Here is a 27874-nt window from a genome sequence, read left to right on the forward strand (position 1 = left end):
TTCAGAGGGAAATATTTATTTCAAGTCCAGTCGAATACATAAGTGCTGCATCATAAAAAGGAACTTAAACCGTCATTCTGTATTCTCTGCATGTAATTTGATTAACAAAACCATTATTTTCTAGACTGCAAATCACATTCCTCTTAGCATAGTTCCCCTTTTGTCCTGGTGGGGTGTCGAAAACCATTTTATTGTACAGAAGCTCTTGGGTTCAAGTACCGGTGAACAAACCGCCGGGCTTAAAATATCTAAGGCCCCGTCCACACTATGTCGGATAAATTTGAATCCGCAAATTTCACACCGAAACCGAAAAAAAGGTTCGTCGTCCACATATGAAAACGGGTAAAATGTTTCGCATCCACACCAGTCCGATCAGAGGCGGCAAAAACGCTTCATGGCACATCTGCATGTCCCCGGCTAGCCGGCGTTTTCAAATAGTTCCACTCCGGAGACCGTATTCGAAAAAATCGTTTTCGGTGAAGAATGGTTCCGGATTCGCCCGGACTAGTGTGGACGGTAGGCCTAACCGGATAAATAAAAATTCTCATTTTATTTTATCCGGTATAGTGTTGACGGGGCCTAACTACAAGGTGGTGTTTTTGCTCTAAAATATCTGAAAAAAAGGTTGGAGAGCCTGTAGCTCAGATGACCACCTAAAACGCAGGTCCAATATCATAGAGGGCCACACTTCATCAGCCTTGACTGTTCTCTCGCTCTAAATAACGTTGCTTTATTATCGGGTATCATTATTTTTGACAACCACTGGCAACTGATAATATTGACTCTTGGGTTAGCGCTTCCGCTTACTCTTGTGCAAAGCAGATTTCATTTCTCAAGATTATTGCATAAATGGTCACTAGGAATAGTCAGTACTTTGTTTGGTCAGTCGAGGTACTTTTGGGGAGGCCAGTGCAGTAAAAACAAACTAAATAAAATAAATGACTTTAAGGCAAAACTTTTCTAATATCTTTTAGTAAATCAAAGCCTTGCTTGTAAACTTCGATTGCCTTGACACCCACACAGGCATACCAACTGTTACCGGAGTTAAGGGCGACCTAGTCTACCTAGCAACATTGACCTACCAACCGTCATCAGTGTCGGTCCCAGATCCTACCTACCATTCACTTTTAGCGGTCGATACCAACTGGCCTTTTCGAGGTTGTGCGGTAAACTGGAAACTAAACGCGCGCTGAATCATATGTTTTAGGATACGCGTGTTTTTGTTTTGATTTATAGTTTTTAAAAATCAAAATCAAAAGTTGCGGATACCTGAATTATCAAGTTTACTACGCATCTAGATTATGAGTAAATGACGCCATTTACTCAATCCTATTGTTCTTTTCGCTTTTAAACCAACATTTCTCGGCTGCAAGTGGCTCCCACGCTTAACTTTTCACTAATCTGGTTTTCATAATCAAAACTGAGTCATATTATCTTCAAATACATCAAAAAAAGACTTTGAAAAAAAGTTTTAACCCAAGTTCCCCTTTAATCTAAAACAGCCCCAAGATTCAGTGCGCGTATTACTAGTTACCAGTTTTCCGCGCCACCTCGAAAAGGTCAATAATAATTGGCTGTGAAGGAGACCAAAGGAGACCAATAATAATCGAGAGGGGCATCGTTTCATAGGCCTTGGGCGTCTTTAATAATATTTTTATAACAGTCAGTATTTTTTTAAACCTTAGATAAGCAAAGGTCACGTGATCAATAATGATATAATAAGTACTTATTTTTACATATCTTCTTCTCGGTGGTAGACTTGTCTGTGTTTTGCCAGGATTCTCATGAGTGGTCGAATGCTCAGCCACCATTGATGGTCAGGAAGACGATGTCTGGTAAACAAAATTGACATAGTATAAGGGTCTATTAAATCCTGTATTCTGATTGGCTAAGCTGTAGGTCTATAGACCGTTTTCTCAAGGTTGCGTGCGCATACAAATTTAAGGAGCTTGACGGACCACGATACCAGAACACGCATATAATCATGCATTGCTGTGAATTTTTTTCGATAAGAACTCATAAAATCGATTACTTTCCTCTTTAAATATAAGACTGTCTTTTCAATTTTACTGAGGCCCCGTCCACACGTATCCTGAAATTTTTCTATCCGCAATTTTTTTTTGCGGATACGGGTTGCGTCCACGCGTGCCCGGAAATTCTTGTATCCGTATCCGGAAATTTTCGAAAACGGTCTCCAGAGTGGAAATTTTCGAATACGCTCCGAATACGGATACGTGTGGACGGTCGTATCCGCAAATTTTCGAATACGATGACGTAAACACGATTTTGCGCATGGTCATTAAGAAAAACTATCCGTCAAAGGTACTAGGCACTAGTGTGCATCAGGGCGGATCATGAAATTTCCGGATACGTGTGGACAGTGTGGACGGGGCCTGAATTTGCGTTTTTCAGTTTTGTGGCCCGTCAACTTGGATGCGCACGCAACCTTGAGAAAACGGTCTATTGATGACAGACGAATGAGGAGTGATTCGTGTTTTTTTTTTTGTCGTTCCTTGTAATTCGAAACACCGGCTACTATGTAAAAAACTTACTTGCCATAATTTTTTTATAAGAGCAATGGATAAAACAATGCTGTATTTCAAATTAAACTTAGCTGTGACCGTAATGTTTTGTATATTAAACGATTTTCAATACTCCATCTCTCAATCTATGGAATACTCTTAAATTCAAGGCAGATGTGCGGTCTGCTATTTTCGCATCCCCGGGAACCCCGGGAACCCAGGGGTAAAATTTCTGTCGCTTGTTTCTCGCTAGCCCCGGGGTTCCTGAGGAAGCTGTTACCGATCCATTGCTCAACGATATATCGGTGATTCAGCTGCTCTACTGGTTGTTTGATTGTTCGGGTCGGTTGCCTGGTCATTAGGGTAGTCGGTCGATTGGTTGGTCGGTCGGTCGGTCGTACAGTCAAACCACACAATTATTCTATTTTACGAGATAACTAATACACTAATACATATATTTTTCCTTACTCAAAGTCAGTCACTTCTTTCAGATCCTGTACAGGTGTAAACGGGCTTATTGATTTCTTTATTCCGAGTACACATGCCGTATCTGGAGAATCAGCTTGGATTGAACCTTAAAAAACAATAATAAAATAAAATGTAATGCTTCATGTAAAAGCCTTGGCTGGGTGGATTGCTCAACCACGATCTTCTAGTATACAGTAAGGGAAAAATGAAGAGGGCTGCAAAGCCTACCTCTTCATGTAAGAGCATTGGTTGGGAGGATTGCTCAACCAAGATCTTCTAGTTTACAGCAAGGGAAAAATGAAGAGGGCTGCAAAGCCTACCTCTTCATGTAAGAGCCTTGGTTGGGAGGATTCCTCAACCAAGATCTTCTAGTATACAGCAAGGGAAAAATGAAGAGGGCTGCAAAGCCTACCTCTTCATGTAAGAGCATTGGTTGGGAGGATTGCTCAACCAAGATCTTCTAGTATACAGTTAGGGAAAAATGAAGAGGGCAGCAATGATTACCACCTTGGAGTTTTAGGGGGGAGGAAGGAGGGTCAAATTCTAGCACCTACTACCTTTCAATCTGATGGGAGTAGGGGTCAAAAACTGGGATCTTCTACAATGAGGGTAAGATGAAGAGGGCAGCAAAGCCTACCAACTTTGAGTATAAGGGGGAGGAGGGATGGCCAAAGCGTAGGATGAAGAGAGCAGCAAAGCCTACAAGTTTTTTTGGGGGGGGGAAGGAGGGTCAGAACCTACGGTTTTCTAGTATGGGGGAGGGTGGAATCTTCCACTTTGTCTTGGGGGAGAGCTAGGGGTAGCAGCAAAGCCTACCATTTTCCAGTCGGCATTCACGAATTTTCTCCAGAATCCAGTCTACAGCAATGGTGGCCTGTCTAGTTGCTTGGATTCGGTCAAAAGGTGATGGCTGACCTCCCTAGAAAACAATTCATTTAAGTTTTTAAAACAACCACACACTTTTCTACTAATATTAAGATCTTAGTACAATTGTTCTTAGTGATCCCTCCACCCACCCCCGGATATATGAATTTCTATTTGATTTTCAATATTTACATGAATATGTTTGCCAAAATCACTTGGAAAGCTTTACAAACATAACCCAACTCACCTCCATGGTAGAGCCAATTATTGTATAACCCCCCCCCCCCTTTTCATCAACCTGCAATATTTCAACACCCCTCAATATGTGATAACCCCCCCCCCCCCCAACCACTTTCTCAAAATAACGTAACCCCCTCTACAATTTTGCTGCCTCCTCCCCTCCCCCATGAGCTAATAAATGAAAGCCCACTAAGCTACAGTAAAAGCTCCTCAAGTCAAAACCTACTTGTTGAACATGGCCCAGCACATTCTGCCTGTAGTCTACTGGTAGAAAACACCCATTCTCCCCCCCCCCCCCCCCCCCCCCCATCCTTCATGTGCTAATAAATGAAAGCCCCCTAAGCTACAGTAACAGTTCCTCAAGCCTAAACTTACTTGTTGTACATGACCCAGCACATTCTGCCTGGTTGAAAACACCCCTTCTCCTTCTTCGCTGAAGAGTTTAGTAATAAAATCTGCCGTATAGTTTTTGTTACACATTTCATTTCTGGAGAACAAAAATAGAAATTTGACAGGTCAACCGGATGAAGGTTATCAGAAGCTGAGTTAAGGTCTTTGAGTCAAAGAAATTTCGACTTGCATAAATAGCACAAAAAATGAAATATGATGAGAAAGCATCTTAATATTAGTTAGTCTGGCAAATTTGAATGTGTTTTGACAAAATGAAATAGAGTTAAGGTAAAAGACAAACGGAGCAACATTGCATGCAACAGGATTGTTGCAGCGTAGGTCTACCCCTGAAACTTGTTGCATGCAACAGATTTAAAGTTTAATCGCGCTCTACTCTTGGAATATTGCGAGCAACAAATTTCATCGTGTGAACATGGCTGCGACACTGCGTGCAACATTTTGAAATTTCCAGCCAATCAGCTTGCACTAAATTTATAACTGCTGACCAAATATCTTAGCATAGCACGCTGACACAAGCGATGTTGCATAATTTTGTTGCAATGTGTGTTACCCCGATTCAAATTTGTTGCTTGCAATGTTGCGTGCAATGTTTTACCGTGTGTCAGCACCTTTACATGTGCAAACCTTCGAAAGCATAGATATGGCCAATGCCTGAATACATGATTAAGATTAGGCTTTTAAAACTGGTAAATTATTGGCTAATGTACAAAAATAGAGTCAGACAAAGAGTTCCATTGATAATACAGTTCTTAGATAGCAAGATATTTGTTAGATAACGACTACAGCTACTTAATAGCGCAGCGCACTGATTCTAAAAATAGCTTAAAGATTCGGACAAACATTGCATTCTGTTTAACCGCTACGAGGATTATACGAACCGATTTTATTATTTTTACTTAAAGTTACAATGATAACCCATGTAAACTAAGATCAACTGCGATCGGCTGTGAAAATTATCTGCTGAAAGTAAACTTGTAAGTTTGTTTGTCCGAATTTCGCTTTTGTCTTCGTTTTTATGACGTCACGGTTGCGCTGCGCTATTTGATCAACTTGATCAACTTGAAGGTTTTTTTGAGACCCTATGAGAATGTTCAAGTCGAAATGACCCTTTTGTTCACATCAGTGGAATCTCAATAATTTTGACATATATCTAAGATAATGAAGGAAAGTATAGATCTATCGTCTTTCTCACCTAAGAACAAGGCCTCGACGAATCTTGCCTTTCATCTTCGATTTCAAATGAGTAACATCATTCTGAAGACAAGTGCAAGAGGACCCAATGAATTACTCAGACAGTGAGACACGCTAGAAGACTGTCTGTCTGTCTGTTTGTACTTTGTTTCCATTAATCAAGATAATCTAGTTTTACAATTTAATGAAGTTGAAAATTTGCGTGTGATGGAAATGTAAGTAATTGACATTTAATCCAATATGATTATGCATTTAAAATGGTACCGGACGAATTGTTAACCGGTTGAAATGTTGTACGTTTAGGGGTTCCGTTCACACAAGACTGAGCTATCCGAACCAAAATTCGTACGTCTAGCCATGCAAATTTGGATCTAGTTCCGCGTAAACAGAACATATTTTTTATATAATTAAAGAGACAGTTCCATGTAAACAGTATGTAAATTCGTCCGGTACCATGTAAACGCCGCCTTAGGCCCCGTCCACACGTATCTGGAAGTTTTTGTATCCGTATCCGGAAATTTTCAAAAACGATCTCCAGAGTGGAAATTTTCGAATACGCTCCGAATACGGATACGTGTGGACGGTCGTATCCGCAAATTTTCGAATACGCTCCGAATACGGATACGTGTGGACGGTCGTATCCGCAAATTTTCGAATACGATGACGTAAACACGATTTTGAGCATGGTCAAGAAGAAAAACTATCCGTCAAATGGACTACGCACTAGCGTGCATCAGGGCGGATCAAGAAATTTCCGGATACGTGTGGACAGTGAAAACGATTCGAAAACGATTTGAATACGCTGCGCGTGGACGCGAACATTTTCGTGTCCACAAAAAAAAAATTTGCGGATACAAAAATTTGCGGATACAAAAATTTGCGGATACAAAAATTTGCGGATACAAAAATTTGCGGATACAAAAATTTGCGGATACAAAAATTTGCGGGTACAAAAATTTGCGGGTACAAAAATTTGCGGATACAAAAATTTGCGGATACAAAAATTTGCGGATACAAAAATTTGCGGATACAAAAATTTGCGGATACAAAAATTTGCGGATACAAAAATTTGCGGGTACAAAAATTTGCGGGTACAAAAATTTGCGGATACGTGTGGACAGTGAAAACGATTCGAAAACGATTTGAATACGCTGCGCGTGGACGCGAACATTTTCGTATCCGCAAAAAACAATTTGCGGATACAAAAATTTGCGGATACGTGTGGACGGGTAATTTTCCTTTTTGATGTTGGAAGGAACAAATGTAAGATTCCCGATGAAATGCCATATTTTTAAAAACCAATAAAATTAATAATAGCCTATAGGTATCAATGTTATTGTTACCAACAAATCCTGCAGAGTGAAGTTCTCTTCGAAGATATAAGCTGCATCAGCACCACTAGCTAGGGCACCCATAGTCGCTAGGTAACCACAGTACCCTCCCATACACTCGACCACAAAGACTCTCTTGAAAGAACTAAGGGCTGACATCTTGATTTGGTCACAGATCTAAAGAAAAATCAATTTGGCAATCAATATCTTCAATACATGTAAATACATGTAAGAGTTATATTAGTTAGTACAGTACATTATACACCGCCACATTTTGTAACAAGCCCATGTCTAAATAAAGTTATGCGCCTGATATAAGACTCACCTCTACTATGACATTAAGTGCGGTATCTGCACCTATACACAGGTCTGTACCAGGTACATGATACCTGATATAAGACTTACCTCTACTATGATATTAAGTGCAGTATCTGCACCTATACACAGGTCTGTACCAGGTACATTATCCCTGATATAAGACTCACCTCTACTATGACATTAAGTGCAGTATCTGCACCTATACACAGGTCTGTACCAGGTACATTATACCTGATATAAGACTCACCTCTACTATGACATTAAGTGCAGTATCTGCACCTATACACAGGTCTGTACCAGGTACATTATTGCTGATTACAGCAGGGATGACTACTATAGGAATACAACATTCAGGATGCTTGTCACGTGCTTCTGCCATCTCCAAACACGTTTTAAACGCCTAAGCAAGGAATAAAATGAAAGTCGGTAAATTAAAAAGCCTTTTAACAAACCTTTTTTGCTTGTTTGTTTGAACAATGTCTGACCATTTTAAATCTGACCTTGGGGTCGGGATCTTAAAGGTCATAACTGCTGCGATCGTTCTCATTACTTGACCAAACGATTAGGAGAATGGACTACTAATAATTAATGTCCGTCCCCTTAGGTAGGCAATTTTAGGTATATTACAGGTTGAGAGCAAAAAGTTAACAAAAGGACAATTCCGTTTGTGTATTTCACTCTCTCGATAATCAAGAAATGGCATTCCAACCTTTTTTCATTCATAACGTTGACATGAAAAAAACAGCCAAAGAAAAAACTGGGCATAGTAAAACGTGCTTGACTTCTAAATTCATTTTGAGATCCATTCAAATATATAAAACATAATGTACCTCAAATCCACCAACAATGAGTATACCCTTGATGTCATACTTCTCCAACTGTCTTGCTACAGCAGCCATATCAGATGAAGCAGTAGTTCTGTAAAGGAATATATTAATTATTAAGCATATCTTTTTCCTGGTCGTCCCATATATGCATTTAAATTTTACTCGCCAAACAAGGTCATACATACACCTAGTTCAAAATACGTTATCATCGCCAAAGGCGATAGGCGATAGGTCATTCCGACATGGAAATGGTTTCTTTGAATACAAAGAACATCGGATAAGTCTAAGCACGAAAGTCCACATTCTTGACGAGAATAAGAAGCAGAAACACAAGTCATTCCAGCTTTTCTTGGATCTTGGAATGACATATATCCTATAGCTTTTTGCCTATTGTCTATTGCCTATCGCCTTTGGCGATGACAACGTTTTTTAATTTAGGTGTATACAGCTATATATATATATATATATAAATGAAGGTTCTGCTCAATGTCACGACCAATTTGAATAACTACTGTTCTGGACTAACATGCCTCTCTTACATGTGCTAGTCAGTCCAGAGCAATTGTTATTTAAATTGGTTGCCATATTGGGATTCGGTCTATACTGCAGCTTAGTGGCTTGGTGATTTTGACCTCATTGTAAGGGTGTACAGTACAGTATGTGGGTGATAATAAATACCTTGTAGTTCCCAGTTTGGCACCCCCTTCATCAGACCAACCATCCACATCAAGCCAGCCTATTTTTTGGACCTAAAACAGAGATTTTGCAATCACATTTTCACAATGTGTGTATCTGCTAATGTATATACAAATATTGCACTGTGCCACAGATGAGACAGTGTTTTCAGGTTTAACCAGTAGGACTTAGATAGATGTCATGATATTGTATCAATATATAACATGCTGTACAGCAAGGTTCTGGTACTACCCTAGATCAAGAAAGCATAAATAAGATAGGAAAACTTAATAACGTCCGCGCCATGTAAATTTCCAGTTGGGCTATTTTTAGTAACCGGATGCAATTTAAATTTCCCCTTACCCTACTCCCGTGCGTCATCAGCTTGTGCGCACTGCTCTTTCCATTTATTGTTTTGATGGCGTTTTGATCAGTGAAAACGAAACAGAAAAAGCGATTGCACGCAAGTTGATGATGCACGGGAGTAGGGTAAGGCGAAATGTAAACTTTATCCAGTTACTAAAAATAGTCGAAACGAGAATTTGGCGCGATTATTATTAAGAAGTTTCCCTCTCTTACTTACGCTCTCTTGCCTAGATTTGTTAAGAACTATTGTACTAGTTTGATGTTTTTGCAAAAAGTCTAAAGCTTGGTTATCATTAGCAAGGAAAGTTGAAACAAGCATAAGCACAACAAGTGATAGCAAAAAAAAACGTACTTGATTCTTTTCATAGTGATCGACAATATAACATCTAGTTGCATCTACTTGTGTTGGCTTACTTCACTAGTGAGAACCAGACTTAATGGACCTATAGGGTTACGGTTACAGACTACATGTGCATGTTATTCCCTTGAGTTGTTTTATCTATTGCTGGTCAATTTTCGCAAGCTTCATGACATATCAGTTTTGCATTGGAGTATTTCAGATCAGAAGGAAGTAGTCTGGAATGGGGAACATTACAACCAAGAAATAATGGTCCCTTATTTAATCAGTTTAATCAGTGACTGTTGTAAGGATGTTACCTGCCCTGCTAGTAATCCATCAATACCATCTTTTACACCAAGTACTTCATGACCTTCATAAAGAGCACCTCTGACAAAAGCCCTAACAGCTGCATTCATCCCTCCTGCAGGAGCCCCAATGTTCATGACTGCTAATTTGTAATCCTTCTGCTGTAACCAAGATACTTAATATTAACATCATCACCACATCGAAAATGCACTATTCTCGCAATGGCTGATGAGTGCACAAAAATGAGGCCACCTTGCAAGGCTCCTCTTTCAAAATAATGGTGAATAGCGCAAATTCAGGTCAAAATGAAATTGTAATTTTCTATAGTATCTTAGGTTGTCTAATACTGCATGTAGTTAGCCCTTATTGTTATTAAGACAACCTGTACAAGTAAATATCGTAACTTCTTATATTGTTAAACATATAGAGTATATACACGTACAAGGTGCAAATATTATTATCATCATTATAATTTATCATTATCATCATCTATCATGATCATGCATCACCATCATCATCATCATCATCATGCATCACCATCATCATCGTGCATCATCATCAACATCATCATCATGCATCACCATCATCATCGTGCATCATCATCAACATCATCATCATCATGCATCACCATCATCATCGTGCATCATCATCATCATCATCATCATCATGCATCACCATCATCATCGTGCATCATCATCAACATCATCATCATCATGCATCATCATCAACAAAATCATCATCATCATCACCATTCATCATCATCATCATCATCAACATCATCATCATTATTATTATTAAAAAGTGACTTACATCACAATCTCCTTTGACATTACATAGGCTGTCAGCTGGAGGTTCAACCTTTCTTAGCCTCTTGAACATTTGTAAATTCCTCTCAAACGTTCTGTGACACAAAACAAGTAATAATAATGTTATGTCAAAGTTAAAATGGAAATGGAGAAATGAAAGTAAGGATAGATAGACTGTTGGATAGATGGATAGCAGTAATACTGAATTGCAAAAAAACCTAGCTCTATAAGGTTGCACTGCAGGAATCCTTGTAAAAGCTCACTGGCTTATTCTGCATTACAGGTGGTTAGGGTTGGGTAGTATTGGGGTAGACCTTTCCCATTCCTGAAAAGAACTAACCAGGAATGTCTACAGTGCAGGCAGGCTACACTAGGCTGTCCCACATCTGATAACAGAGTACAGCTGATTGAAACAGCGTGGGTTTTTGGAGTGACAACCAAGTATAACCCAAATCCTCAAAGCAAAGGAGAGAACTACTCAACAAAACCCAAATATTGCATCCAAGAACTGACTTTTCCCAAATTTGCTTGAGGGACCACGAAACAATGATTCCCAGTCAAGCTTGGACTTGATGTGTTCATACATAAATTTACTGTATTTTTATCAAGTTCCAGGTGATCTGGTTTTGACAGTCCATCAAAAACCAGCCAATCATCATACAGGAAGAAATCTGATCAGGCGGTCCATTGAAGAAAGCGGCTGAAGTCAGAAAAAATTACTCTGAATCATTGCTTCCCTACTTATGTTATGGACTAGCAACACATTTAAAATTCTACCTATTCTTATAACGAATACCTACATGTATGGGTCAAATGGTGCTTTGCGGTTTCAATTATTTTATGAAAAATATCGTTTAAACAATAGCTATTTGTTCGCTGATAAACAACTGAAACTAGAACAGTGTGATCAACTACGACAATCCTTTGCGCGTGTTCCTCTATATCAACATTGTTTAATCTCGGAGCGGAACTGTATTTTGTGGTCACCCATTAAGTGAATTTAGGAAAGGTCTACACTGTAGATCTACGTGTAGAGACCAAAGATGAGAGGTAATAATAATTACAGCTCATAGACACATACCATCGTCATACTTTTCAAATGCAATGCAAAGAGTTTTAATGGTAGTATGAAGGAAAAATGCAGCTTGTATTGAAAATAAGTTACCTTCCTCTGAGATGAACAACTTTATCAAACTCTCTGTTTTTCATGGCTTTCTGCACTTCAAGAGTCTAGAGATTCAATTGGGTCACATTAGCATTTAGATTTCAGCTTTAATTTGACCTTGCAATTGATGGTTTGCTGCTGGCCATTATTCATATACCAAAAGGGAATTAAGTTTAAGAATTTACAGTAAATAATTCAAAAAAAGTTTACACATCTTGATACCTTCTCAACACATTCCATAAGTGGTTTCTTGACAATTTTATTGCCATCAAGGCAGATGACGGATGGAGGAGTGTATGAGTTTGCTTCCAGCACAGCAAGGGCTGCCTCGGCACCCATGCGGCAAGACTGTAAGAAAAACAATATATTATAGAAAAATTCTCTTTACACATTGTTCACTCAATACATAGAGGATATTACATGGGCGCGTGGAGATACGAAATTTATCTTCGAGTGTTGAAAAGATCTCTCACGAGTGAGCGTAGCGAACGAGTGAGAGATTTTCAACACGAGAAGATAAATTTCGTATCTCCAAGCGCCCATGTAATATTCTGTTTATGATATAATTATCAATGAAAGTATGTTTTGGCTTTTTCAGGCAATTCTTTCCGTGTATTTTTGAATAGCCATCGCAATGGTGTTATCTTCACACGTGAAAATAACATGTTATTTTCACGTGTGAAGATATCAATTTTTCGAAATAGAGAAAAATAGATATTTCATTGGTAATTATATAATAAAGTACATTATTCCTGGAACTGCATGGAACGATGTGTGCAGATTAAGGCAAAAATTATGGTACTGTAATAAAACTAGGATTACAAATTATTTTTATTTAATAACTATATCAAATGCATGAAAGAGTCGATTTCCAAACACTGAGAAGTGAGTTGAAAAAATGAGGCAGAGCTGAGATTTTTTAACCAACTTACAGCCATCCTCAATTACAGGTCACGTGCTTGGTTACCGCGTAGCAACGCCATGTTGGGACGCAAGCGTCCCAAGCGCCATATTGAAATTATAGCGTGACGAAGCCATACTTGAAGTTTTATATTCAATTTATTTGCGATCTGTTCGAATCTGTTTTAGTATTAGTCAATTTTCTTAAAGTTATTAGTCTCTTGGATTGTTTTCTTCGAGTTTTTTGTTTATATTTCAAACATCAAGACGATTTTTTGACGTTTAAACCCGAAGTGAGCAGTGGACCGCATGGCGAACAATGGTCAAGGTAAGCAACCTTATTATTCATTCTTTATTTAGCGCTTTCTGTGTTCTTACTCAAGCATTGCTAGTAAGCTAATTCAGCTCAACACATTTCACAATGAACTGGAGTACATGCCTGTTCTTCTTGTAAGGTTGTTGTTGTTGTTTTGACATTTTTTCTTGCGGTTGCTGTTGTCATTTAATCAGTATTATTTGTCTTATGCGTGTATTTTTTTAACCCTGTTTAGCAGATGATTCTGGTCCAAGTTCCCCAGTACCTAAAAAGAAGTCCAGAGGTGGAAATTATCACTGTTGTGTCCCGATGTGTACAGGTGATAGTCGCTACGAAAGTTCGTTGTCATTTCACCGAATACCTAAAAACAAGGAAATGCAAAAGCAATGGATTATCAAAATAAGAAGGGACGTTGGCCCATATTTCAAGGTAAGTTAAGGCCTATCTTTACTGAAATGGAAATGCTCTTTATTAACTAACATTTTCTTTACTATGTTTTCAATGTAACTTAACTTACGCTTATGGTTTGTATGTAGATAACATCTAAGACCAGAGTTTGTGGCAAACATTTTAAAGAAGAAGACTTCCTCCCTATTGATAATTCAGGAAGACGGCGTCTTAAAGAAGGAATAGTCCCTACTGTATTTAACTGGGCAGTAACAATAAGCAGACGAAAGATTATAAGACAAGTTGAAAGGTATGTTATCATGCAAGTTGTTTATTTAAATGTAAATCTAAATATTTAATCTGCATTGGCCCATCCAGCAGATTAGTGGTATTCTGACATAGTTGATATTGTTTGCTGAAAAAACCGAAATCCTTCTTTGGTTTACAGTGGCACACAAACAGATGAGAGTGATGTGGAAGCTTTAGAAGATGATGATTCAAACCAACCTTATGAAGAAAACACAACCCAAGCCCCAAATATTTTTGATGAGCTCAGAGAGACAAAAGCACAGCTACTAGCCTTACAAGCTGAACTAGCAGCAGCAAGAAGAGATGCCAATGCTGCCCAAGAAGAAGTAAAGCAACAAAAAGAACAAGTTGCAGCAGAACTTGCCATCTACAAGTTCGGGTTAGAAAGATTCTCCACAGACAACGATGCTATTAAGTTCTACACTGGGTTTTGCACATACAAGCATTTGATATTTTTTTATAATTTTGCTAGGCCTTCTGCAGAAACAATGACATACTGTTATGCTACAGGTATATTACAAAATCGTCCGCATATGAGGGCGATGCAACTCATAGATGAGTTATTCATGTTTCTAGTTAGAATTAAATTAGGGCTATTTCAACAAGATCTTGCACATCGTTTTAATCTACATATGTCAACTGTGAGTAGGAAATTAACAACCTGGGCTAACTATTTGTATTTTCTGCTTGGTAATCAAATGATTCGGCCATCAAGAGCTGATGTGAATCTCAAGATGCCAGAGGAGTTTAAAAGGCTTTATCCTACAACACGTGTAATCCTTGATTGCACAGAAATATTTGTTGAGACACCATCATCTCTCCTTTTGCAGTCCCAGCTTTATTCTACGTATAAGAGTAACACAACACTTAAGGGTCTAATAGGTATTGCACCACATGGTGCAGTTACATTCGTTTCTTCTCTTTATACAGGGGCAATTTCTGATAAAGAGATCACAAGGTGTTCAGGTGTATTAGATTTGCTTGAGGATGGTGATTCTGTAATGGCAGATAAAGGATTTGATATCAAAGATTTGCTGAGGGACAGGGGTGCTCATCTGAACCTCCCTCCCTTTTTACAAGATAGAAGGCAATTTTCTGAAGCAGAAGTGCTAAATACAAAAACGATTGCTAAATTGCGAATACATGTTGAAAGGGCAATCAGAAGGATCAAAGAATACCATATCTTTGACTCGGATGTCCCATTGTCTATGATGGGCTCAGTTAATCAAATATATACAATTACCTGCTTATTAACAAATTTTCAGGGGCCCTTGATATTAAATGGAGACAAATAAAAACAACCTTCAACATGTACTTCTAATATTTGTTAATTACGCATGAGGAAAAATGGAAACTACAATGTATTTATACCACGTGCAGTACTTTGAAACTAGCTCACTGCACCAACCATGCATGAAATAGTTAATGAACATTTGAAGCCAGTTCTAATCTAACTGTATTCCATGGGGGTTTCAAAATCCTCATAGAGTTTCAAATGCAAAGGTGACATAATTTGAAAATATAGCTTAGTAACTTTACATTACGATTCTATGCATAGATGACTAAAAGCTAGTTCTGATATTCAGATTTTCAACTCTTTACAAATCCAAAAATTGAATAAAAATGGTCTAAAATGGAATAACATTGGTGTGATTAATTCTTGGTTATTGCCCTTAGTCATACTATGTTGCCTGTAAAAAATATTGAAAAAAAAACTTATCAACTTTATTTTTGCTTTCCCGGAAAAAGTCCTTGTCAAACAGGATTCTCTGACAAAAAAAAGTATTGTCATTCATGTAACTAAAGAAATCGCACCATTCAATGCCAGTAATTGCTAACTGACATTGCACTTGAAAATAATAGTCATGGTTCTTCTTCAGTGTTTTCTCACTTGTAAGTGGGTCAATGTCAACGTATCTAACATTTTTGAAATCTGTTTCTCCCTCTTTGACTACTTTTATTTCCAAGAGCCCAAATGGTTGTGATCCTTCAGCTGCAGCAGTGATATCGTAGACCTTGCGATCAGGACTACACCCAAGCCATGGGCTCTTTGGACAGATGACCAATCCACTGGGGTAGAGGTTGACCATCCCTGATTTGGCCTGATTTGCATAAATCATAGCTGCATGCGGTTCCAATTCAATACCCCTTCGCATAGGTGCAGTGACTACATGTCTTGATGGATTCAATTGCTTCACCAAATTCTCAAAGTTTGAGATACGCTTTGCGCAAAGACCAAATTTACTTGCAGTAATTCGCTTGGAGCGCAACATCTGCCATAGATTACAAGCACTCTGTGTCACAGTTTTTTGCTCAATGTCAATGGCAACTGATTGAGTGACTGATAATGCCTCTAGTGCTGCCTGTTTGTCTTGAGTTAAGCAAAACTGGACATTATTATCGAAGTTTTCTCCTGCATTCTCCATTGGTAACCTGGGAAAGTCACTGGCAAGAAAGTCATTTATCACATACTCTTGAGAAAGCTTCTGCTGGTAAGACAGCACACTACCTTTGAAGACATTTCCATACCTTGTTGGAACTTGAGGTAAATTTGGTCTTAGCTCTTCTGTGGGAGCAATATCAACTGCCAGGGGTTGCGGTTCCAGACCAACAAAGTCACTCTTACAAAGAAAACCATAGAATGTTGAAGGTGAATACAAATTGCTTTTGATGAACTTTTTGTAATTGGCTCCCATTTTTGGCTTTTTAACCAGTAAGGACTGTACTTCTTTAGACTGGATCTGCCTTTCTCTTGGGATACTCCAACGCTGAGTCATACTTGTGCATGTCAGATCATCTGGCAGGGAGACCATTCCAAGGGTTTTACAATGAGCAATATAGAACAGTAGGCCTATTAGGTGGTGGCAGAAGCCACTAGCACCTGCAACACAGGAACATTTTCCATGAATGGCGTTGTTTTCCAGTCTCATGAAACACTCCAGAATGTGTGGTGGCTCGCTTTTTCTCATCGAACGAAAGCACTTTGCTGTCACCTTGACTCTATTCACTGAATAGGTGACTGAAATAGAAGAAAAAAAGTTTTAGATTTAATAATCATATATCCCAGGTTAGTGCCAATAATAACTATATTAAAAAATTAGTATTATATCATGGTATCTTTTAAGATCACTTCTTTGATGGTACATATAACTAGATCAAACTTTGATTTTACATACCTTGGATGTTGTGTAGATATCCGGGCTCAGCAAAAAATTTGTAAGCTCTTGTGGTGCTTGTGCACCCAGACATGGTTTTCGCATATCTCTCAACCTCAGCAAAGGAAAAATCAGGAAAATTTCTCAGATCTTGAGTTGGAGTGTCCGTGGAAGCTGATAATAACACAAATAACCAAAGTTAATTCCAGCATACGTGTATATAAAAGACATGAAAGTAGAGTACATTAGACATCTGAAAAAAATTAATATGGAACATCGAACTTTATCGTTATTCATAGACAAACAGCATACTTGTTTCTCACCGAACGCTCAAATGATATAAGTCAAGATAAACAAAGGTTTCAGAACACAGAAAGCGCTAAATAAAGAATGAATAATAAGGTTGCTTACCTTGACCATTGTTCGCCATGCGGTCCACTGCTCACTTCGGGTTTAAACGTCAAAAAATCGTCTTGATGTTTGAAATATAAACAAAAAACTCGAAGAAAACAATCCAAGAGACTAATAACTTTAAGAAAATTGACTAATACTAAAACAGATTCGAACAGATCGCAAATAAATTGAATATAAAACTTCAAGTATGGCTTCGTCACGCTATAATTTCAATATGGCGCTTGGGACGCTTGCGTCCCAACATGGCGTTGCTACGCGGTAACCAAGCACGTGACCTAATCCTGCAAAGGGCCTATCATTTCCATGACACTGTCAGAAAACACAAAGCTATAAGGGCACATGCCTATAGAATATCATAGAAATGCCTTGATTGACGTCCTCAAAACCTTTCCTCGTCGTGACAGAAACAATCGCTAGAGCGGTGAATGTGATTGAGAATGACAGTAACATATCAATTTGCTTGGATAGAGTATGAAACACTCTTTCAAGTGCTTGATATGGCTTCTCGAACTATTAATAATTCTTTGAGGAATTCAAAACATAAGTTGCTAACATTTTATGCTAATTTAAGAATACATTATTTTCAGACTTCCTTTGCTGTGTGCTTACGATTTTCTTTGTTTAGTCCTCATGAATTATTAATGTTGCAGAGTTTGAGAGGTATTTTAAAGGGAGAATAGACTGTCACAGAGTGTTTTTTTCCTCTCTTAGTGGCAATTTGGTTCTCTGGTATTCCCGTTCTGGAAGAGCCAACACATCAATAATTTCAAATTGTATTTGACATGCTCTGACCCATACCAGCTGGCCTAGAGGACTTGTTTTCAGAGTTGATTTATTTTCTGGTTTGGGCAGAAGAGTATTGCACTTTATACTGTACTTACCAGGACTCTATCAAAAGCTGAAGCAGCTCCTCCCCTTTGAACATGACCCAGGACAGTCACACGAGTGTCATGACTCAACTTTTCTTTGATAATCTGTTAAGGCCATCAAATCAATTCAATCTTATACTGTAAGTTTATGCATGCTACAGTGGTATCATTAATGACTAATAAAAAGCAAGGATTAAAGTCGTTCGTGTTGAGAACAAAAAAATAAACCTGTTGGGAAAATTTCATGTAACAAGTAACATAAAGATCTAGGAAGCACAGTGTGGCATAGCAGTGCAGTTAAAGCATTCCCCTTCCACAAAGGGAACCCAGGTGTGATTCCCAGACTTTGCATGGTATGTGGACTAAGAGTTGTTTGTTGGTTTTCTTCTGTGCTTCAAGGGTTTTTTTCTTGGTTCTACATGTACAGTAAGTCAAGGTTTTTCTTCCCTTCTCAAAAATCAACATCTAAATTCCAATAAGCTAGTTCATAAGTTAGAATCGTTTTCAGTGCGCATGCGATTTTATCCCTAATTTCTCACCTTCTTTAGTCAAAACCTTCTTTTGTTAATAATTAAACTAAAGGAGGTGAGAAATTCAGGATAAAATCACATGTGAAGTGGAATTGATTTTTACCGGAGTTTGCATAACTACGCGGCCACCCCCAGACAGAAATCGAGTCATGTAGTTTGCAATAGACTTCTGTCAATCATTCATGTTGACGCCATTATACACGTTTGGATCAGTGAGTTGGCTTTATCAAACTTTCTCAGTCAGATATCACGAAGGAAAGTTCAGAAAGCGATTGCAAAGAGTTTGAGTACATCCAAGTAAAATGAGGTGTTTGATTGACGGCAGTCTATTGCGAACTACACGTGCGATTTGTGTCTGGGGTGGCCGCGTAGTAATACAAACGGCGGTAAACTATGAATGGGCTTATTGCAATCCAGTCACAGAGGAGCCACTCAGTTGAACGACTGTAATCTCCAATTAATGTCATTATTATTAAATCTGTTACCAGTAAGACTTACGTCTTTAATTTGGTTTGAAGTGATGCCATTGCCATGAACATCTTGTGCTCCTTCTGCTACGATCACTATGCACAATCGACGACCACTCAACCTGACCTGTAGATTAAGGGTGAACCATCGTAATCAAATTTATAGAGATAAATAAATGATTGGTTTAAAAGGACCAAGTTGATGTACACTCAATAGCAAAATCATTGTTGTTGGATTCAACTGAGGCTAACAGCCTGTACTCTACATGTAAGGTATGCATGATTATCCTATGATATATTCGTTTGATCAGATACGTAACTCTTAGTTGATATGAAACAACATGTGCTTTCTTTCAGTGCAACAATTCATGAATATTATGCCACTACATGTATACACAGCTCTAATAAACATCCTTCCCACCCACGGTTTTATTCTCTGATTTTTTGTTCTAACTCTTCAAACCAGAAATGATTTTGTAGTTAAATTAAAATAAATATAATCTTTATTGAGTATACCAGGACCTCAATGAAGTGGTTTACACAAGGGTCCTTCTATAGAGTGTACGCATCTGAGTTTAAGGTAAACATAAACAGCCTGATCAGAAAGGGCTTTGAAAAAGTTAACTCAGAGTCAATAAGTGAAAGCTCAGAGGCCAATAACAACAATTTCCAATGCCTTATACTTGGCTATCCATACTTGGTTCTCTTTAAGTTTGGAATATTTTAATTCCAGCTAGGCAGATTCTTCTAACCTTATGTAGGTGTCTACACATCCTTTCTTCCCATCCATCTTCTGCAGGCCACTCGGGAATAAACACCTAAGATAACAGTAATGGTGTAATTTATTATCAGCTGATATGACAGGATATTTATCTTTAGCTGACTGAATATTGACATATACACTGGGGGGACTACTAAGCATGGCAATCCATGCTCAATGAAAATTTTGAAAATGACCCTAATACTGTAGGTACCAGATTCTTGTGCAGGTGGGTGTAGCAAAATAATAATGATTTTTACCCCTAAAAGGTACCAATTATCAATAATCTATTTTACAATAACATTACGTATTCTCACAATCTGATTGGCTGACAGCTTTGATCAATAAGAGCTCAGGCACATAAAATGACAAATTACGAAGATTTTACCAGGAAATTGATGAAAATGGGTGTGACTGTTAGATGATATCATACTGAGAAATTTGAGCAAAGCAGAGAGTGCCTATTAATTGCCATCCCTGGATCCAACTCCTGTCCAGGCAGATACAATCAACCAACCATATAGCTTACTATCTGTCTGTTGGCTGCCTCTTTGCCAATGCTTGGCCAATGACATTCATGTAATATATAATTAAATAGTTTTACATTGCTTTCAGGGAAATCAAGACTGACACAGTGGTAGTGCACTCGCCTTTCACCTCTAGAGTCTTGGGTTCAAGGCTCTGCATCACATGATATTGTGATATTATGAGTTGAGTTTCTCTTCTCTTGATTCTGATCAAGGTTTTTTTTTTTTTTTTGGTTCTCCAATTTTCCTCCCTCCACAAAACCTCACACACTAAATTCCAATTTGATTTCGATCAGCCCAGAGGTTCTTTCAGGGCATCGACAAAATCTCAAGGCTTTTCTTTCAGAGATAAAGGAACAACTTTCATACGTAAGAAATATCCTTTATTAGAATAAATTTCCTTGTATTAGCTCTAATGTGCACCAGACAAAGTTAAAAATTATATTTAATATACTTACATAATCAGCTCCTATTCCAACACTACTAACAAGTGCAAGATACCTACAATTATAGGCAAAACAGGAAACATTTGATATATAAAACTCATAACCATAAAGTCAAATTTGTAATTCTGTTATAAAATCATGTTCATTTGGCAATGCATAAACTTTAATTTAGATTTTTTCACCTAGAACTAAATCTTTAAAATCTTATTGCAAAATGAAATTATGTACCCAAATGTTGAATAACTAGTTTTAAACAACTGTGTATGTGGTGTATCAGATTTACAATCACTTGCCTCTATCTCAGTCTATAGACTTTGTATATCTGATAAAACAGAGTTCTCATGTTGTAAAGTATTGTAAGGCCAAACAAGAAAACATAAGTGTGTTTCATGTTGCGCAACCGACCCTAACTTTCTTGCCGATTTTTGCCAACCCTAATATTTTTTTCATTCCCAAATGCACCACAGGGTTCCCAGTAAGCTCATTTCCACTCTTGTGTCAGTGAAAAAAATCTGACCTAGTGACCCCAATTATTTTTCTCATGTTTGGCCTAACATGAAATTTTACATGACTTATGTACATGTATTTACAATGCACCATACAATTTTTTTACACTTACCCACAATGCCTTCCCATAACTTCCAGAACAAATGTTCTTTGATGGCTATAAAAAAAAAAAATAGTGGGAAATTGAAATGGGAAGAAAAGAAATACAGGGTATCCTTCAGTAAAATGAGTGTGTTGTGAAAGTACCAGTTGCCATCTGGTATGGCTTTGCAGTTATGGAGTAATGTGTACATATGTTGGGATGCAGTGTGGTGCAAAGCTATAGAAGAGTGGTTTGCAAATGGAAAGGTTTGGTTATAATATACTGTATGGTGAAGGTGAAGCTTGCTGCACTGTGCTTTGCTGCTAAGTAAGCACTTATGTTTTTGTAGGGTGTTGAGGTGAGCTGCATTGTGCATGGAATGGTATAGGGTGTGGTTGTGATTTGCTGTGCTGTGCAGTGTGGTGTAATGCGTGCTGTGTTGTGTTGTAGAGTAGTGTAGGGAGAAGTGTTGTGTGGTGTGGTGTACTGTGTGGTCTAGTGTCGTACAGCATGGTATGGTCATACAATATGTCTTTTGTTGCAGCAAATGGCAGGGCTTGGTATGTTAGACCAATAAAATTGAATCTCACCTGGTGGCAGTAGTCAAAATAGCATCACTTGCTTCAAATATCCTGTGCAAGGCAGAATCTGTTCCAATAGTCATATCAGTCCCACAGAAATCATTATCAATGGATCCAACCTACCCATAAAGTAGTTAAAGTTAGCATTTGAAGCAGAATCATATTTTATAGAGTATTGGTCGGGAGCATAACGAGTGCACTAGAACTCTCACCATCCCCAACATGTCCAGATGAGACATTGCCATACCAAATTTGTAGTTCATTTCCTGGCAATTAATACTAAACATTTACATGCATGTGCTTTGTGTATCTCATTTGCTCATATGTGATTTGAAAGACCAAATGACTGTGTTTTTTTTAAACTTACATGTACACAGTAATTAATATAGTCATGTACAACTGATTCACACAAAGCTTTTACATATCCTCCCCAGGCACTACATGGAAAACATCTGATATAATTTATGTACACTGTACATTGTATATTTTGCTACTTTTCTTATCTTACTTCTTTTTTGTGTGGGCATATATAAGTATGTAAATGGAACATGCAAAATATGAATTAATATAAAAATTATTAAATTCATTGCAGGCACAAGGGTTAAAAGCTTACCATCCCTACAATGTTCAATGTTTTATGCTGAGCTGCTTTCTCAGCCGTGATAGACCCTAAGAAGAAACAAACAAATGAATACATTATCAGGGACTGCATAACCAGGGGGCTGGGGGGCTACAGCACCCACCCCCACCCCCATCCCCAAACTTTTGCACCAAAAATATGAATATAAATGAAAAACGATTTCCCCCCTGAAATTTGGTTGAGAATTTTTTTAATTTCCAAATGCCACTGCCCCCCCCCCCCCCCCCCCCCCCGCACTTTTCAATATGCTCTGTGGTCCCTGATTATATCACAGGAAGCCCAATGTAGATAAAGTGAATGTTGAAAAAATTGGGTGAAAAGGAACTTTTAATTGGACATCAAGATAGTGTATTCCTTAACCAAAGGTTGAGAGTGAAAAAATCAATAAAAAATCTAGAAGACTTTGTTTTTCTATTACCCTGTGAGCAGAATCTTCATTTAACTCCTCTACGGACGAGAGAAGGAAAGGAGACTCTGCAGAAATTGTGCTTTTGTAGTTCCATTATCCAAGAATCTGGATAATGAGATGCATAATTTCAGGTTTCATACTAGTTTAAACTGGTTTTGCTGCGCAAGTCTGTATCATAAAATATGGCCGATGACCAAAATTGAGCCCGTGTCGTGTGTCAAAGCGTAATTTCAAAAGCACTCTAAATCACATTTTATGAAATAAAAATCAATTCCAAACAACTGTTCATCAAAGGAAATTGCTAGAAAGTTTTATGGATGTCAAAGACACATTTGTTTCGCTGCCGACAGGTCACGGAAAGTCACTTATTTTCCAGCTTGTAACTCCAATGATCAAACATCTTCAAGAAATCGATCCAAACACTAGTTGATACCCTAAGAATCCTCTTTTGGTGGTAATAACTCTACTCCAGGCTCTGACGAGCGACCAAATTTCCGCTTATGAAAATTTAATGTCACCAAGCTGCTAAGCTTGATGAAATTGAAGCAGATCATCTTTCACTGGGGTCATGAAGCTATAAACATGCTTTGATAAGTGGAAACTCGTTCGGACCGGAAACCATTTATGAAACGAGTGATCTTGTGAACGAGTTAGTTTCTTAGCAACCGCTGCACATGCTCTAATAACATTCTACACGATTTCTGCAGAGTCTCCTTTCCTTCTCTTGCCCGTAGAGGAGTTCAAAGGAGACTCTGCTCGCAGGGTATTTTTCTATATGATTGCCCTATGGTATCTAATTTTTTAAATTATTTGTATCTTTATAGAGTATTAATTTTTTACAGTAACTATATATATATACTATGTACATGTACATTTCTAGATAGAAATAATGAAGAAATAGAGAAAGTGCTGTGTGCAGTTATGAAGCATGCGGGGGTTGGCAGAACACGAGAGAAGTGTTAGGAGAAGCATGACATGTAGCGGAGTGCTTCTCAACACTTCTCGAGTGTTCTGCCAACCCTGTGTGCTTCATAACTGCACACAGCACAGCAAGCAAGTTTCTTATTTGTTGTACAAAATTCAAATTACAATAACTGTTATTTTAGATAGGAATGACGCAACTGAAAGTGTGCATGCGTGCTGTGTACTCTCATAAAACACGCCCTCCAAACCAATCAGAACGCAAGATTTATAACAGTTATTCTATAATGAATATTAAAGAACAAACACCTTTTGTAACAAGCTCATCAAGAAGCCCCTGCCATTCTTGTCTAAAGCAGTTGGCACCAGTAAGACTGCCATCACCACCAATAATAACCTAGTAAAAAAAAAAAGGAACATAACCACACCTTTAACTTATAAAACTCAGATTTTAATAAAGCCTTGATAATACTGTATTACCAGGAATTTCCTAGAAATTTCCTAAAAGTTGATTGGTTTGGTTGGGTAGAGTTGGGTAGCATTAGTTTGGTTTAACATTAGTCATGTTATTTATAATTACAGTATATCACAATGACAATGCGAGATCATAATTATATCCTACCAGGTTAGTGATTCCTTTTTCAATCATGTTATTGGCAGCTTTCAAGCGACCTTCACGAACCCTGAAATCTTGACACCTGGCACTGCCGATGATAGTACCTCCCTGATGAAGACAAAAACATCCTTATTAAAACTACAATCGGCAAAAAACATAATGAGATGACCCCTCTGATTAATTTTGTGGTTTGTGATACATGAGCATTGGTCCATTTAACATTGCTAGGGGGAGGAGGGCTAGAGGACAAGAATTGCTTTCCTATGGCATTGGGTTTCCTGTGTTGTCCAGGTCTCAATCCCTCCCCCTCCCCCCCCCCCCCCCCCCCCTCGCCAATTGCAGCTACCTAAAGTAATAAAACAGCCATTTCCATGCATTTTCATGCCATTTCCATGCATGAAACAAGTAGCAAGAGAATATGAGCTTGAGGTGAGTGCTTCTTACAGTTCTTAAGTTTTTTCTGTACTAATATCGCTCACTAATATTGCTCTTTCTATTTTTGGGCTCTATATTAATTGTTGTTGCAACTACTACATTTAAGGGCATTGAGTCGACATGTGATTCATTTTTATAGTACAAATGGCATATTGGTATTTTCACACTTTAAAAGAAAAAAAGCTTGACATTTCAGCTGCTCTGCTCTGAGTAGGAAATAGCATTACTGCAAGTAGGCGGAGCAGAGAAGACAATGGATGTGAAATTGTTCTCCGTTGGCAGCATGGTGCAATACTAAGAAGCTTTGTCCAGACAGTACTTTCAAATGGCATTATCATTGATTTATCATATAATTAATATAACTGTAGTAGGCTCTTTACCTGTTGTATGATACCAGATACATCATACCAGCTAACCTCCTTGATATTATCACCACCATCAACTAGGCCTTGGTATCCCTGCAGGCACAACATATCAAGAACTTTTAAATATTACAGTACATAGAAACGGTTTTCAAAAATACAGTAACGTATATAGGCAAAAGTAAAAGTTTGCTAAAAGTTTTGAACTTCTTTGACAAGTGTCATCTTCAGGAATGTAAAGTTTGAGTATATTTTGGAGCTATTTGGTACTTTTGAAAATGACAAAAAAAAAACTCATGTATAATCTATATGGAACACGAAAGCCTCAAGACTACTATTCTGAAAATGACACTTGTCAAAAATGTTCAAAACTTTCAACAAACTTTTACTTTTGCCTATAAATATTAAATATATATTATGAATTCAAAACATTCTTATCAGCGAATTTTTATGACATTATTTATAAAGAAATTAAATAAACAAGGTGGTTGATTGTTTTCACATGTAAGGTGAGTACTGTAGATTGAGTTTGTTACCATACAGTAGGTCTCTGCTTTGACTTGAGGGTGTTTTCAAAAAGTTCTTCAAATTTTCTTTCCTCTGTCCCCATAACCTGTACACTACTTGTAATGAACATGCCCTGAATTTGATAAGTCCAGAAACTCTTTAAGGGTATTGCTAGATTTAGAGCACTGCATACTGTAGATACACTGAGTACTAAATGGTGTATATATAATCAATACAAAATTATTATGTTTATTCCCTGGACTCTGAAGATGACTTCTGCTCAGGTTGTCGAAACGTCAGTCACCACAAGGCTACCTTCACTCGGAGGATCACACTTAACAACATAATTCAACACCTGGGTTCAAATCATTTACTCTTAAAATTATTTAATTTAACAGCTATAAAATGATGAAACTAAGAATATTGTGAAGAATTGCCAGGGAAATGAAAAATGTAATAGTACCTCCCAAATGGTGAATACTCTTGCATTGGCATACAGCCCCATGCGAACCACGGCCCTTATTGCTGCATTCATGCCTGGAAGAGACATTAAAAAATTAATAATAAATATAATTTATAAATATTCTTAAGCATGCTATATTTTCCAACCTCACTTTGGGCAGCCCTCTGAATTTCATACCAACTGATCCACAAAGTTTAAAGTGAGTTGGAAAAAGGTATTGGGAACCCTGTGGTATGGCCTGCACATACATATCTTAGACCACCTTCACCATAGCAATGTCTGCCACCCATACCAGATAGTCCTTGATAATGTAAAACATTTCTCTTGCAAATCACTTCACTTGGTGATAAAAACAGACCCTTCTTTTAAAATGAGTGGGACTTCCTCATAAAATTTCAAAAAAGCCTTCTACATCTCCCCTCACCCCATCATCCCCAGTCACAAAGTGGCCAGCATTTTTTTCTTGCAAATATATTTTTATCAAATTATAGTAAGTCTGTATGAGAATAACTTTGAAATTAATTGGATCCCCCTCCCTTCCCCTACCCCTCCCTCTCCCCCCGCCTAAACCTCAGAAATGCAAGGGCTGCACAATAGACCTTCATATTCTAATGAAGTTACATTTAAAAGCCCCTCCCCCAAAAGATGAATTTCAAATACATTTACTTTCCTTGCATTGTCTCAGCGACTGATATAATCCCTTTACTCTTTCGGTATTTACCTTTGCTTTGCCCATATTTGCAAACAGATTGACAGCTATTATAAAACCACGGACATTATGGATCGGGGAAACATGACATTTGTCATGTCCTCGTATGACAATTTTTTTAAACAATTATTATGGCACTTGAATTATTTAAAAGGTTTTCTTTCTACAATATTTGAAGGAATATATCAAAGAACTAAAGAATTCAAAATTGTGTAAGTGTGTTCTATTTTGCAACTCTTTTTTTTTTTTTTTTTTTTTTTTCGTTTAGAATTTGGTTGTCAAACTCTATTTACATAAAAAACAAACAGCTCGAAAAATATGGAAAATTGCTTAGCAATTTGCTCAGTTATGGGTCATGGTTTTACAAAAAGTGGGTGCTAAATAAAAGAAGGCATACCTTGAGCATCTCCACCGCTTGTGAGGACACCAATGCACTGTCCAAAGCCATCTACAGCTATAAGAGAAGGTTGACGAGATCTGAGTAAAGGACGGTGTTCTCTTTTACGAACGGGTTCACCTGAGTCCGTGTCATGTCTGGAATCCTCTGGCCTTCGCTTACGAGACATATTTCCACTCCTTCCAGATGGACTAAGGTTCAAATAATGTAACAGCTTGCACGTTAGCTCAGAAATGAGATAAATAAGCAGCTGAGACATGCTATTATTCGGCTGCTAATGTAAACCCTTCCTCCTGCTACCCTGCTGTAGTAGTCAAAATGGCGACCTGAAACCA

The 27874-nt window shown here is 37.9% G+C and overlaps 3 protein-coding genes across 5 annotated transcripts; 1 reads left to right on the top strand and 2 right to left on the bottom strand.

Annotated features, from left to right (window-relative positions):
- On the bottom strand, positions 1–27874 carry LOC116304680 (ATP-dependent 6-phosphofructokinase, muscle type). Of its 2 annotated transcripts, none has more exons than XM_089028706.1 (25): positions 27540–27874; positions 26434–26507; positions 25482–25559; positions 24673–24774; positions 24360–24447; positions 22694–22749; positions 22090–22199; positions 21530–21574; positions 20923–20965; positions 19930–19995; positions 19209–19304; positions 18193–18285; positions 12053–12178; positions 11831–11895; positions 10670–10760; positions 9871–10017; positions 8851–8921; positions 8176–8263; positions 7593–7745; positions 7040–7204; positions 5698–5759; positions 4470–4581; positions 3807–3909; positions 2991–3096; positions 1–1832 (listed from the first exon to the last, which is right to left on the bottom strand). In XM_089028706.1, the coding sequence occupies exons 1-25, from the start codon at positions 27796–27798 to the stop codon at positions 1733–1735; spliced, it is 2499 nt and encodes an 832-aa protein (XP_088884832.1). In that variant the 5' UTR covers positions 27799–27874; the 3' UTR covers positions 1–1732. The 2 variants fall into 2 exon arrangements, with proteins under 2 accessions (XP_088884832.1, XP_088884831.1); XM_089028705.1 differs by having other exon boundaries at positions 9871–10020; positions 27540–27873.
- On the top strand, positions 12924–15037 carry LOC148911626 (uncharacterized). Of its 2 annotated transcripts, none has more exons than XM_089028707.1 (4): positions 12924–13058; positions 13282–13475; positions 13583–13743; positions 13882–15037. In XM_089028707.1, the coding sequence occupies exons 1-4, from the start codon at positions 13040–13042 to the stop codon at positions 15035–15037; spliced, it is 1530 nt and encodes a 509-aa protein (XP_088884833.1). In that variant the 5' UTR covers positions 12924–13039. The 2 variants fall into 2 exon arrangements, with proteins under 2 accessions (XP_088884833.1, XP_088884834.1); XM_089028708.1 differs by having other exon boundaries at positions 12986–13058; positions 13285–13475.
- Positions 15046–17824, bottom strand: LOC148911627 (uncharacterized). Its single transcript, XM_089028709.1, has 3 exons — positions 17309–17824; positions 16919–17071; positions 15046–16761 (listed from the first exon to the last, which is right to left on the bottom strand). The coding sequence occupies exons 1-3, from the start codon at positions 17325–17327 to the stop codon at positions 15425–15427; spliced, it is 1509 nt and encodes a 502-aa protein (XP_088884835.1). The 5' UTR covers positions 17328–17824; the 3' UTR covers positions 15046–15424.

The sequence above is a fragment of the Actinia tenebrosa genome, unplaced genomic scaffold (assembly GCF_029948245.1).
Source record: "Actinia tenebrosa isolate PJP-AT-01 unplaced genomic scaffold, QUT_ActTen_1.0 PGA_scaffold13__45_contigs__length_12533684, whole genome shotgun sequence".
Taxonomy (NCBI): Eukaryota; Metazoa; Cnidaria; class Anthozoa; order Actiniaria; family Actiniidae; genus Actinia; species Actinia tenebrosa.